Below are 15,062 nucleotides of genomic sequence, written 5' to 3' on the forward strand. Positions count from 1 at the left end.
CATTTCTTTCTCTTTTTGCAATCACCATGGACACATCACACGATGCCACTAATCCTTTCTCATATCTTCAAAGGTCTTTTTCCTCTAACGTAACCTCTCACACATATCTTCCTCTCGTTGCAACCCAACATATTACCTCACTTGTCCATATCAAATAACTCTTTATAACTACCTTTTACGGAAGGATTTATTCAATCTTATCTTCCAAAGATATGACATGTTATCCATCATAATTGGATCATCAACTTATGCGTCTCACCTTCTTCTTACTACAACTTGCTTACTCACTATCCCTGAAAATCCAGGCTTTATTTAATAGCTCAAGAAGGATCACCATTGTAAAATATGGATAAACTCATCTCTCTCTCTCTCTAATGACCTCATATATAATGTTGTGTTAACGCAACTTTCCTTTCCTAGCACACACAGAAGTCAACTTCACAATCTCCGTCTAGCAATTAGCTTTTCCTACTGTAAATTGGATTGTATTCATGTCTATATTATTTCCTACCTTAAGTAGATTTCTTGTATCAGTATAAATAGGGACTTTGTGTAATCTATTTAATACAAGGAAATATATTCTCTACATGGTATCAGCCTTACCTAGATTTTCCTCCCTCTCCCTTATTCGATCCAATCCTCTCCTTTAGGTCCACCTTATGGCTTCGTCTAAATACACCATCTCCCTCCCTAGGCCCAACTCTTCTCATTTTATCAAGCTTACTAACTCCAACTATCTCCTTTGGCTCCGCCAACTCAAACCATTTTAAGTCAGTCATAACCTCTGGAAATTTATCGATGGCATTCAAAAACAACCTTCTGCCCAAACCTCTAGTTCTACTACCGAAACACCCACAACCACCGCCGCCTCTCATACCTAAACCAATCCCGCCCATGCTCAGTGGTACCAACAAGACCAACTCATTGTTAACTACCTCACCAGTACACTCTCTGAGTCCATTCTCTCTCTCTCTCTCTCATCATCGGCTACACCTTTGCCAAGGATCTCTAGGAGTGTCTCCAACGCCACTTCTCTCACTCCAGTATGGCCAATGAATCTGCTCTTCATTTTTAAATCATGGATATGCAAAAAGACTCAACCCATTGATGCTTACCTTCGTCATGCTAAGTCCCTTTCTGATTCACTGGCTGCCATCAATGAACCTGTCTCCCCAAAAGAACTTGTCACCACTACGCTCCGGGGTTTAGGACCCAATTACAAAATGCTCGTCACAGCAATTCTCAATTTTCCTCCGCTTCCTGACTTTGCTGATCTTCGTGCTCGTTTGTTATCTTTCAAGGCACAGGCTCCTCGAATCTCTCTTAATCAAAACACAGCGATAATGGCCACCCTATGTTGGTCCACCAACATCACAAGATTGAAGGGAACATTAAAGTTTTAGTTTGATTTAGCCACATAGATGAGGTTACTTGTAACCTCAAGGCAACAGAAGCTAAAAATTGAATCTTTGAGCTTTAACAAAACTAACCCCAATTATCTTAAGGCTTGGTTTAGATTGTTCCTCTCCTAGACGCTCTAGACTATGAGAAGAAGATAGTAGAAACTTTACCCTTGAAGCACTACTCAAGGTTGACATCCTTGAGTTGATCACCTTGTAAGAAAGGCCTTCTTATGGTTCACCAAGAATCACCAAGAGAAGTGACCTCTAATTTTTCCACACCAAGGAAATAAGGAGAATATTATGCAACCTAGGGATGAGAGGATGCAGTGCTCTCTCCATAAGGTGGCCGGTTTTGGCTAGGTGGGAATAGCTTGATGGTCTTCTCAATCTTCTCTTGAAACTAGCTTAAAAACCCTAACTCACCTTAAAAGGCAAACTTCATTTATATAGACACACAAGGAGGAGACCAAAGTCTCCCCTTGGCAAAACCGGCCATGTGGGTTCACTGGGCATTTTGTGATCATGCGGTCATCTTATTATGCATACATGACTTGACTATCCCAATGGGTTCAAGCCCAATGGGCCATTGATCGGTGCATAATTACATATCATTTTGTATCCTTCTAACTTATGATTTGGTTATGTTTTTAAGTTAAACTTGTGATTTTAATAAGTTTTGTGTTTGTTTCAGTGTAATAAGCTTGAGACTCATTAAATGCATTTTGGAGACAAGTTAGCTCAAAACGGTATTTGCAGATCAGTCAACTTCACGGATTGGACTGTACTTGCTCAAGAAGAACCAGATAACAAGCCATAGATCATTGGAAAGATGCGGAAGTCTAGTTTCTGGAGAATTTTACGGTTCATGATTCCGAGTCTTCTAGAGAAAGTTATACAAGTTTTGGCAACTTAAGGTCAAATTCGGCAGCATCTGCGTTACTGGGCCAAAAATGACATTTGAAGGGCTTTCCGATTTTTCCTTGAGCTGGGCTGCATATGCTTGGAAAGATAATTCAAAGGGTTTGAAGATCCAGATTTTTCCAGATTTTGTAGGAGGGAAGATCAAGCCTAAAACAAGCCCACAAGCTAACTGCAATGAAGTCAATTCCAGTCTATTTTCGGCAGTCAACTTGCAAGGCCCAAAACATACACTTGTATTGCTCAGATGGGAATATATTCTTCATACAAGTTGTTCCAATGGGTGTCTATTATGACATATCCAAATTTGAGCCCCATTGGATACATATTGAAACCTCAGGCCTTCCTACACCAAGCCTGGTTCAGAAGAATCTTTTATTTCCAGCAACCAAAAGAAAACCCACATGGGTTGGCAGCAAAAGACAGCCACAATTGAACACCTTTGAAATCCCATGTGAAGAAAGCTTGAGGTGCAGCAAAAGAAGTATGGGATGGGATTGATTCGAACCACACTAACATAGACAAGATGATGTGGGAGTTATGGATTGTATTAAATGAGGAATGGTGGTGTTGGAATTCATCACGATGTTCCTCCCTCTTAGCCCTATAAATAGAGAAGTCTTCAAGCTTCAAAACACAGCCCAAGGGGCGGAGCTCTCAAACACTTCTCTAGAGCTCCCTTCCCTTCTCTCCCTCAAATTCTCTTAGTTTCCTTTCAAGTTGTCAATTGTTGTAACAAAATGATTTTACTAAATTTTCCTTCAAGTTTTCTTAGTTCCACTTTACTTTTATTTGTAATGTACATTCTTTCTTAAGTATTCAAGTTTAATTAGTTTCCAAGTTTCAATTATGGTTTTTGTTCTTATTCATTATGCTTATAAGTTAATATGCTAGTTTGAATGATTGATCACCATTTAGGCTTGCATGTTAGCTATCTTGGTTTGAATTAAGAGTAAACACCATGCTTTAATTCGAATTGAACTATGGATAGGAAGAGTATGTATGGACATTCCACTACAAAAAAAGAAAGCATTAGTCACATTTTTATAGCAACAAAATAGTTTTGGTGACATTTGAATGGGTGGTCAATGACTTTGGTTACTAGTCACCATTATTTGTGACTAATTATCTCACACTTTAAAGAATTGGTGAGTATTGATTTAAATATAATAAATATAAAGCAGCTGACACATGAACAGTAATTTATTGAATATAATATTTGAGGATAATCAACCTTGACAGTAGTAATCCAATTAAATATGTATAGAACACAGCAAAAAGGAAATACGTATACAAAAGCAATTAAATATTACAATGGTTAACCAATAAAGTATTGCAAATTTATCCAGATTCAAAGAAAACAATTTATTACAATTTAAATTAACTTTCCAATACTTCCAGCAAAACAGAAAAACACTCCAATAAAATTACAATTCACAATTGCTTCTAATTGGTATTAAAGAATACAACTTCTTGTCGCATCCATCCTTCCCTGCAAATATTTTAGATCGCATCCATTCCCAGCGGCGGCTCCATTGCTAGCGCTCTTGAAGAACACAGTTTGTTCTTGCCCAAGTGGTTTCTGTTGACGTGAGTCTCCTAATTAATCAAGGAGAATTATTTCCTTGATTAATTAAGGGATTTACTTTCCCATTCCATTTAGTTGACAAATCTGTGTATAATTAGGAGATACTTTCCTAATCCCTGATTGTATCTTATTCCTTGTAAAGCACTCTGTAAACCCATATATATACCTCCTTATGGAGAAGAATAAAGTATCTAAACATATTGAAAACCCGTATTCATATTTTAGCATGGTATCAGAGCAATCGATCCTAGGTTGTCTCTAAATCCTCGTATTGAATTTCTCGAACCCGTATCCTCGTATCCTGAATCCCTGAATCCTGAATCCTGAATCCCGAAACCCTGAATCCTGAATCCCGAAACCCTAAACACACCCCGAAACCCTAAACACACTCTGAATCCTAAATCCTGTATCCCGAAACCCTAAACACAACCCCGAAACCCTACCCATTTTCCTTCCGCTGCCATGGATATCGTTTCCCAAACCACCGAATCCACTTCCTCATCCCCCCAAATTGTTACTATTTAGAGTGATAACGCTCCGTTTCCTACCGGCATCACCTTGACAGAGACCAATTATGCCTTATGGTCTCAGGTCATGGAGTTACGTATTGCTAGTCGCGAAAAATTGGGGTACCTCATCGGCGACACTCCGCAGCCCCCTAAGTCCTCCTCCACTTACAACCAATGGTGTACGGCGAACTTTCGTGTCAAAGGGTGGCTCATCGACTCCATGTCTCCAGACTTGATGGGTCGGTTCATCCGTTTTAGTACCGCCAAAGAAATCTGGGATGCCGTGAAGAAAACCTACTTTGATGGGGGGGATGAAACTTTTCTGTTTCATCTCAACAAACGGGCGTTCACCATTAAACAGAATGGTGCTCCCGTCCACAAATACTACAGCCAACTGCAGACCATCTTTCAGGAGATTAATCATCGCACCCCGAATCGCATGCACTGTGACGCCGACATCACTGAGCGCCAGACTGAACTGAATCGTCTTCGTGTTCACCTTTTCCTTGCCGGGCTCGATCCTCAGTTTGATCAAGTCCGGGGGGAGATCCTGCGCAAAGACCCCAAATTGGACCTTGACCACACTTTTGCATATGTACGTCGCGAAGCTCAACAACGACTGACCATGGCCAGTACTCCAGACACTGCGGTTCTGGCCACTCAACGTCCGAGGGGCCCTCCACCCTCTACCGATGGCGCTTCTCAGACTCAGACCACAAGCTCTCGTCCGGAAACCAAATGCACTCATTGTGGTGGGAGCAAACATAATCGTGCTCGCTGTTATGCACTAATTGGGTACCCGGATTGGTGGGACCACTCCAAAGCTCCTCGCAGGAATAAGAGCACCTCCCTTCACACATCTTCCGTCACAGATCCTGTAAGTCCTGCTGCTCCACCTGCACCAGCTCCTGCCTCTGCCTCTGTAGCCACATCAGGTACCCAAGGTTATGTTTTGCATAGTTCCTCAAAGAAACACACATGGGTCATTGACACCGGAGCCACTAATCACATGACCTTTGATCCGGGACATTATTTCTCATACACCGCCTTCTCAATCGGTGGTGTCTAATGCCAATGGTAACCCCTCCCCGGTGATTGGGGAGGGTTCCCTCTCTCTCTCTCTGACTCCCTCACTTTGGATTCTGTGTTGATTGTTCCATCCTTACATCATAATCTCTTGTCTGTTGCCCAAATTACTACGGCTTTGAATTGCACTGTAACCTTTTGGCCTACTCATTGTGTTTTTCAGGACATTCTCAGCAGCAAGACGATTGGTTGTGGTACTAGGAGGGGCAAATTCTATTATTTGGACCTGGCATCTGACAGTGAAGCCAACCTCAGTCAAGCTTACAAAATTGGGGGGACGAGTGTTGAGAAGAAAACTTCCGAAGTATGGTTATGGCATCGCCGTCTTGGACATGCTTCGTTTGGATATTTACATAAGCTATTTCCTTCATTATTTTCAGATTTAGAGAGTTCTAGTTTTAAGTGTGACATTTGTGAACTGGCCAAGAGCCATCGTGTTCCCTTTCCCTTAAGTTCCAATAAAAGTTTAATTCCTTTTTCCCTTGTTCATTCTGATGTTTGGGGCCCTTCTAAAATTACCACTCCCGGGGGAGCTAGATGGTTTGTCACGTTCATTGATGATTGCACACGCATGACCTGGGTTTCCCTTCTCAAAACTAAAGGGGAAGTCAGTTCCAAGTTTCAACAGTTTTATCACATGGTGGAGACACAATTTCATACCCGAATTCAGGTTCTTCGGTCTGACATTGGCGGGGAATTTCTCAACCATGATCTTAATGAGTTCTTCCAAGCTCACGGTATCATCCATCAACGCTCATGCCCGTCCACTCCTCAACAGAATGGTGTGGGTGAACGAAAGAATAGACACTTACTGGAAGTAGTTCGTGCATCCCTCTTTGGTGCACATATGCCTCGGTCTTTTTGGGGCGAAGCCGTCCTCTCTGCGGCTTACCTTATCAATCGGATTCCCTCTAGTATCCTCCAATTCCGAACCCCCCTTCAAACACTCCAACACCATAGCCAAATACCTCCCTCCCAAAACCTGGAACCCCGCATATTTGGTTGTGTGGTCTTTGTTCACTTACATGATCACCAACGGCAAATTAGATCCCCGTGCCGACAAGTGTGTGTTCATTGGGTATGCACCTCATCAGAAAGGTTACCGGTATTATCATCCGCCAAGTCAGAAAGTGTATACTTCCATGGATGTTGCGTTCCGGGAACAGGAGAGCTATTTTTCGGATGCACAGGAGGATCCTTCTCACATTTCTGAATTTTTTACTCCAGTTTTTTTTCCAGATTCGTTCCAGACTCAGAACGACCGGTCGTCGATCTATAGCGACCGGTCGCCCGACGAAAATGACCGGTCGCCAGCTGCAAACGACCGGTCGCTAACGACTCTGCCTGAAAGCGACCGGTCGCCACGCACGTCGCAACGCACGATCCCGACTCTGCCTGAAAACGACCGGTTGCCTGACCCTCACGACCGGTCGCTCCCCCCAGTTTTTGATGAAATTGTTCCGCTTCAGTCCGATCCCAACCATCCCACTCAGGAGGAGAGAATTGAAGAGTTTATGCCTGCTCCGGAAAATTCTTCAGCTCTAGTACCACACCAATCATCTGCTGAAGACGTCATTCGGGTAACTTCTCTACCTGAAACTGATAACATTAATGAAATAACTGATTGCGTTTCAGAAGGCGCAGAGCCTACATATCAGATTCCAAAAAGGAAGAATCGTGGTAAACCCTCAGTACACTACGAAGCAGATATTAATGCAAAGGGAAAATATCCCATCAACAATTATGTATCTCTCACCAGATTATCTGAGTCACGGGTACACTTTGTGAAGCAGTTAGCCGAAATACCTGTTCCCAAAAGTGTAACTGAAGCACTAGAAGATCAAAAATGGAAAGAAGCCATGAATGAAGAAATGCGAGCTCTCCAGAAGAATGGCACATGGGAACTCGTGCCATTACCTCATGGAAAGAAGACAGTGGGATGCAGATGGATCTATACTGTGAAACTCAAGGCAGATGGATCTGTTGAAAGATATAAAGCTAGATTGGTGGCAAAGGGATACACACAGAGATATGTGATAGACTACCAAGAAACCTTTGCCCCAGTAGCCAAGATCAAAACTATCAGGATCCTCCTGTCTCTAGCAGCAAATCTCGATTGGCCATTACATCAGTTTGATGTAAAGAATGCATTCTTACATGGAGACCTGGAAGAAGAAGTATATATGGACTTACCACCAGGATGTAACTTCACTCGTGACAAAGGGAATCAAGTTTGCAAGCTCAAAAAGTCATTGTATGGGTTAAAGCAGTCTCCCAGGGCATGGTTTGGTAGATTCACTAAATCCATGAAGTTTTTTGGATATACACAGAGTAATGCGGATCACACTTTGTTCCTGAAGCATGATGGAAAGAAACTTACCGCACTGATTGTTTATGTGGATGACATAGTTGTGACTGGAAACGACACAGGAGAGCAATTGAAACTACAGAAGTATTTGTCTCAGGAATTTGAGATGAAGGATTTAGGTGATCTGAAGTACTTTCTTGGAATTGAAGTAGCAAGGTCCGCAAATGGTATATTTCTGTCACAGAGGAAATATGTATTGGATCTACTTGCTGAAACAGGATTGCTTGGATGTAAGCCTGCTGACACACCAATCGAGATGAATCACAAGTTGTGTGAAGGTATGGATCAAGAACCAACCAATAAGGAACAGTACCAACGCCTTGTTGGAAGGTTAATATATTTAGCCCACACAAGACCAGATATTGCATATGCTGTGAGTGTGGTTAGTCAGTTTATGCATTCACCCAGTGTGTCTCATAGGAATGCAGTTGATCGAATCTTAAGGTATTTAAAGTTAGAGATCTTGAATTTGTGGGATATACAGATGCTGATTGGGCTGGATCCATTACTGACAGACGCTCTACTTCAGGCTACTTCACCTTCGTGGGAGGTAATCTAGTCACTTGGCGGAGTAAAAAACAAAATGTGGTTTCTCGGTCTAGTGCAGAAGCAGAGTATCGAGGAATGGCTCATGGAGTTTGTGAATTGCTATGGATCAGAAGACTCTTGACAGAACTGGGTTTCAAGCCAGGAAAGCCAATGGAGTTGCATTGTGACAACAAGTCAGCGATTGATATTGCCCATAATCCAGTTCAACATGATCGAACCAAACATGTTGAGGTGGATAGACATTTTATCAAAGAAAAAATTGAGAAGAAGATCATCCGCCTACCATTCGTAAAATCAGAAGATCAATTAGCTGATATCTTAACCAAAGCTGTTTGTAGCAAAGTGTTTTATGACTCACTTACCAAGTTGGGCATTTGTGACGTATATGCACCAACTTGAGGAGGAGTGTTGACGTGAGTCTCCTAATTAATCAAGGAGAATTATTTCCTTGATTAATTAAGGGATTTACTTTCCCATTCCATTTAGTTGACAAATCTGTGTATAATTAGGAGATACTTTCCTAATCCCTGATTGTATCTTATTCCTTGTAAAGCACTCTGTAAACCCATATATATACCTCCTTATGGAGAAGAATAAAGTATCTGAACATATTGAAAACCTGTATTCATATTTTAGCAGTTTCTTCAAGGACTATCTTCTTACTCCTACTCCACAGCGGCGATTGAATTTCTAAAGGCGCCTCCATTCCCAATCCGAGGTTCTACCTCTTTATTTCTGTATGTTGTTTTATCAATCATAAAATCTTAATCCTTACTTGTTAGGGCTTGTAGATTCTTAATTTGATTTTCGTGTATTATTTGGATCTTAAATGGTTAATATTTACATCATCAAATTTGAGTCCTCCCTACCTTCTTGACAAATTTGATACTATCTGTTCAACTGAACCCTTTTCTTTCATCCTATCATGTGGAACGTTTTCTTTGATCTTATCATTTGGAACTTCAGTTGAGTACATTGGTTCACCAAAGTCCAACTTACATTTTGCAGTTGGACATTTTTTATGATGTGGTTTTCTTGGAGCCTTTGGAGGATTTGGAAACTGATTCATTGCCACAAAAAGAGCAAAAGAACAAGAACAAGAACGAAGGCTGGACCAAAAAGAGTCCAGGCAAAGATAAACAAAAAAGAAGGGGAAAGTGAAGCAATAGTTAAAGGTTGGTAGGTTGAAGAAATAAGTGTCTGACTTGATTAAACTTGCCAACTCTTTTTCACCCTAAATGTTGGGAAGTGTACAACATAAATCGTCAAAAATATAAATATCCCAAATTTTTTTTTTTGGGGTGAAATACCCACATCTCTTTAATTAATTTTGGACAAATTTAATTGGTTTATTATACTTTTGTTACTTTAAAAGAAGGTATCTCCTTTTTTATTTATTTAAAGGAAGTTAAATATGAAATTAGGATATTGGGCGCCAATATAGTGTGTTTTGGCGCTTGATGAATTATTTTGAGTTTTAAATATATTTTTTTCAAATGTTAATTATGCTTTGGGAATGCAAAACTGGCATAAGTGCTTTTTTATAAACTCACTTTACTCTCTTGACAAAAGAAAAACCCACTCTCTCTGACAAAAGAAAAATCTACTTTACTCTGTCTCTTTATAGAATACATGGATGATACTGCTTTGTTGGATATAGACAGCGACTCGCAGTTGCCCCTAAGAAGCACACATACAAGTATTAGGAACACACAAATTGACAATTGGGAAGAAGATGACGTGCCAAGAAATGTGGAAGGAATCATAAATGAGGCTACTAACGACCATGAAGACGACAGTAGTATCGTACGTAATGGTAGAGCCTGTGGGTTAAACATACCAAATTGGGCAACAGAGAGCATTGAGGTGGTGGAGTTTAATGCAAGGGGTCAAGCCATTGCCCCCAAAAAAACAGTAGCTAGATGGCAAAGGTTTCTAGGGCTCATGGCTGTGGACCAAGGTTTGTTTCCAATTGATGTACAAGATTGGCGACGTTTTGAACGTGGAACAACACTAGGCAATGCATGGAAACGAATCAAGGTATAAAGTATTTTGTGAGTTGGTTTTGTTTATAAATAATTTTATCTACACAATATTCTACTGGTATTATCTGTTTGTATCACATGTGTTAATATGTAAAGGCTTTTTATCAGGGACCACGTTGACCCCTGGGACGATGGAAAACAACATTTAAGTTGGTAACTTGACCCATTGATTGGTTGAGTGGTTGGGCAAGAACGGCCACCACTTGTTTGTGGAAAGGCCTGACTAAAGGGAATCAAAGCAGCGTCCAGCTTCTGCTGCCTTGCTCGTTATAATCCACGACATGTTCATCTATATTTAATTCATATCTTGTATATGGTTCATTCTTATATCTTGTATGGATCTGCCACTGCTTCATATCTTGTATATGACTCATTCTTATAATCTATTCTCATAGGCATCTTGTATACATTCTACAAATGAATACAACTCAATAACCTCAATTATCTTGAGCTCTACCAATCATGATATGTAACTTATAGGGTTGTGGTAACCCACTAGGTTATAGTGGATTGCCCTTTAGTCGATGCTTTTATGAATCTGGTATTCCATTTCAGATTAGTATGTTTCTTCTTTACTTCTTTTGATAATCTGGTCATATGTTCTCTTTATGTAAGGCTCATCACCATGCATATAGGGCTTACATCACATAGCAGCAATACATTTTTGTGCATTAATGAGGTTAAAACCAGCAGGAAGTAACAGGTGATGCAAAAGTATAATAACCAATTATTTGTCAGGAATGTAACTTTTCAATGGAAGTTAAAAGGTTTCTTGTACTTTAAGTGATTTTTCAGCGCTTTTGGTCTTCGTGTTTCAGTTGACTACTCTGATTAACTTATACATGTCAAACCACTAAAATGTTAATGTATATAGTTGAATATGAATGCAGAGGACAATTGATTGGTCTGATCCGGAAACTAAAAAGAAGGCACCCAAAATACGGGCCGTGGCTGAGCAGAAACTCAATCATCTTTGGAAGAAACACAAGGCCAATCTAAAAAAGAATTGGTATGATCCTTTTTTGAATTCAGAGGAGCGATGGAATTGCAATGATGACAGGGTTAGCAAAGAACAGTGGAGGTTATTGGTGAAATATTGGGAGACTGGTCCAGCGCAGGTAAAACATGAAATATGTCTTTGCTTTTTGTTTTTTCAAATGGTCAATTGTTTGACGCTGTATAAAATATTCATACAGAAACGATCAATCACAAATAAATGTAATCGTGCGAAGTGCAGGATGCACCACACAACAGGGACAAAATCATATGCCCAAGTGAGGAACCAATATGTAAGTGTTATAGTTTTTGTAGTCAATTAATGTGGAGCATGTTATCATATTGCAAGTCTGCTTATGTAAGTTCTCATAATTTTTTGATCGTATATAAATGATAAAAACATAGAACAGCTGGTATGTACTTTCAATTTTTTAATTAATGGGCCATGAACACACAACCGACATCAGTATTAAAATTGCATCAAACCTAATGAGTAGATCCTATGATCATTACAAAAACATTGCATGCCACATGCTAATGTTGAAGAAGAGATTATAGCAACCTTTATCCACACTACAAGCATGTCAATACCCACCTTCCACAAAATAAATTATTGTCATTAGCTTTACCTTGAAAATTTCTCTACGACTATAGAACTAGCAGTGATTTAAAATGATATTTGATATGTGAACTGCCTGGTGGATTTTAGAAGGTGAATCACAGGGGTGTCTCCCCTGACAGATGCAAAATGTTTGAACTGTGCCACCTAAGAAAGAATGGAACACCTGTGAATGAGACAGCTGCAAAGGCTATGGTGAGGCTGAATTTGATTGTATTTTAGGATCTGTTATCTTGTGTTGTTTGTTATAGAGGCATCCATGTAGTAGAATGCACAGTTAACAAATATATATATTTTTTGTGATTACTTCATGCAGGAATCAATGAATTCAAAGATCATTGATATTAGGAATAAAAAGAAGCAAAACCAACTACCAGATGAAGTAACAACAGAGGAAATCAATATTGTATATGCTGAAGTGCTTGGAAGAGAGAAGGGTAATCGGGTGAGAGGATATGGCATAGGGTTGAGAATTGAGGATGTTTTGGGTGTGTTGAGAGAAAAAAGAGGTTTGAGGCTGGAGTTTGATGATATGCGTGAGTCTTACGAAGAAAGAATAGTGCAGGTTAGAAAGGATGCAAATGAAAGGGAGGAGAGAATTAAAAGGGAAATGAGAGAGGAGGGGAGAGCCACAACGGAAAAAGTGAAACGTTTGGAGCAACTTTTAACGAAACAACAAGCCATCATGGAAAAGGTTTTAGCTAGTGCAAGCAATGTTTCTAACATTGATTCTGAATTGCTACTGGGACATGTTTCATCAAGCACTCTGCAAGTAGCACTTGGTTCTAATAGATTGGAAGAAATTATGACTGCAACCTTACATTCACCTTACATGCCAAGCCAAACATTAATTGATCAAGATGGTTATAGACCAATAATAAGGGGGATAGAAGAGGAGGAGCATGCAAGGAATGTAGGCCATGTGTTCAAAGTTTGAAAAATATTGTTAGAGTTTATGGTATGTAGACCATGGAGTACCATTATGCTTTTTGTTCACACCATGCTTATCAATATATATGTGTTTTGGTATTATGAACTTCATAATACCATAATACCAAAATACATGTTAGTTTGGTATTTTTATTATAACTGCTTCGTTGGTACTAGAGTATGCCATTTCCTTTTTGAAGACCAAGTTCAAGTGGGATGAAATTAGTTGTTTTGAAAGTAGATCCCAAATGATTGTATATTTAGTTACCAATGACTTAATATTTTGGGAGGTTTAATCCTCCATATGTGTAAATTGTAATGAAAATTATGAAATGAAAGGTAATATGTTTATGAAATGTTTACTGTACTGGAAGAAATTGCAGTGAAAGTCAATATCTTTATTAAATTGTTTATTGAAGTTTAATGAAATTACAATAAACACCAGACATCAATAAAAACAATATTTTTATTAATTAATTATTGGAAAATGAAAAGTAAGAAATGTACAAATAGAAATTGTAATTCTTTTTAATAATTCTAATACACATGTATTGTCAATTTGTTGAATTTGATGGGCCCTACTGTATTTAAATGCTATTAACAATCAAATACGTAATATGAAGTTGATTGGATAGTCAAATAAGTAATAAAATATTATAAACTGAAGTTGATTGGATAGATAATGGCCCCACATGCTGTTAAGAGTCAATTTCCACAATGTCACGAATGTTATTATAATGGTGACAATAGCCTTTAGTAACAGCTTCATATGTAATGAAGCCCAAAATTGTAACTGCACCGTTACTATTGCTTTTACTCACCAAAAAAGGTGTCTAATGATGCCAACAGTCACCAATAAAAAGGTAACAATTGTTGACTTTTTTTGTAGTGTTCGACAACAGGGATTAGATACATATTTGGTTGTTTAAAATGTTCTTCTATGCTTAATGGGTTCCTAATGCTTAATTTTAGGTTAGACAAGAAATGATCAAATTTGGGAATTATGAACACAAGGTTATGACCAAACACCATGGCTTAATCATACTTTAGCTAGAATCAATCCGTTAATCTAATTGAACTTGGGAACTTATCTACTTGAGTTATTTTCTTTTCTTTCTTTCTTGTTTTATTTATTTTCTTTCTTGTTTTTCTGTTTTGTGTAGGAAAACTGAATTGGATTATTCAATCACCAATCCCTGTGGAATCGACCTCGCACTTACATATGCTATACTACCGAACGGCTCGTGCACTTGCGAGTATCACAAGTTGAGGATGTAGCTGAATCCATTTTGGTGCAGCTGAATCGACGCAACAGCCATGAACCCGATTTTATTGTTTAGGCCCAAACTACCATTTTCTCACATTCTCTTATTTTTTTTATTTCTATTAAATTGGGAAGTCTATGCACATCATACATATTTTCTTTCATCCAACCTTATCAGTTGCAATCCATTAGGTTCTAATCAGCAAGATAGCGGGCGATCCAAAACTCTCATTGATCGATTGTGAATTAAAACTCCTTTTAATTCTCCCTTTATGAGGACTAGGTTATAGTGTGTCCTTAGGGTTTCCACAAACCGTGAGTGACTTCTAGCAACATGTCACGGCTACCTAAGCCAATATAAAATGGGGTTAAGAATCTATTCAATTGGAATTGTCGTGTGATATGGTCTTTCTTTGACTCAATGCTCTCGATCATACTATTAAGGCACGTAATTCATGTCAATCCCCTAGTGTGATCTATAGGCTCATATGATTCATTAGAGCGTGATCAGAATCTCTATTCTCGATCCAACTCATGGAAGCGTCGTGTGCCCTTGACCATGTTCGAGTATCTTCAACTTGTCAAAGGCACAACTTATAGCTTAGCTATTGCAGGCCTTGAATGATATAGACTTTGTTGCTCACCCGCTTGATTGTGTCCCTTCAAATTATGATGCATTTGCTACCTCCATTAGAGTAAGGTCTGAACCTGACATCTAAGGAGCTTCACAGTCTTATCTTAAGTGAAGAAATGACGACTCCATACTCAACTCCTTCTCTGAACCCAC

General features: G+C 39.2%; 2 protein-coding genes across 2 annotated transcripts; both read left to right on the forward strand.

The window, feature by feature from the left end:
- The first annotated feature begins 4,503 nt into the window (after window positions 1-4,503).
- On the forward strand, window positions 4,504-9,220 carry LOC148292432 (uncharacterized). The gene is made up of 3 exons (XM_088245820.1): window positions 4,504-5,353; window positions 8,357-8,422; window positions 9,204-9,220. The coding sequence occupies exons 1-3, from the start codon at window positions 4,504-4,506 to the stop codon at window positions 9,218-9,220; spliced, it is 933 nt and encodes a 310-aa protein (XP_088101946.1).
- Window positions 9,221-9,944: 724 nt separating this feature from the next.
- Window positions 9,945-13,361, forward strand: LOC110768483 (uncharacterized). Its single transcript, XM_088245127.1, has 5 exons — window positions 9,945-10,461; window positions 11,357-11,584; window positions 11,663-11,755; window positions 12,172-12,276; window positions 12,398-13,361. The coding sequence occupies exons 1-5, from the start codon at window positions 10,054-10,056 to the stop codon at window positions 13,016-13,018; spliced, it is 1,455 nt and encodes a 484-aa protein (XP_088101253.1). The 5' UTR covers window positions 9,945-10,053; the 3' UTR covers window positions 13,019-13,361.
- The last annotated feature ends 1,701 nt before the right edge of the window (window positions 13,362-15,062 follow it).

The sequence above is a fragment of the Prunus avium genome, chromosome 8, assembly GCF_965620075.1.
Source record: "Prunus avium chromosome 8, drPruAviu1.hap1.1, whole genome shotgun sequence".
NCBI classification, from domain to species: Eukaryota; Viridiplantae; Streptophyta; class Magnoliopsida; order Rosales; family Rosaceae; genus Prunus; species Prunus avium.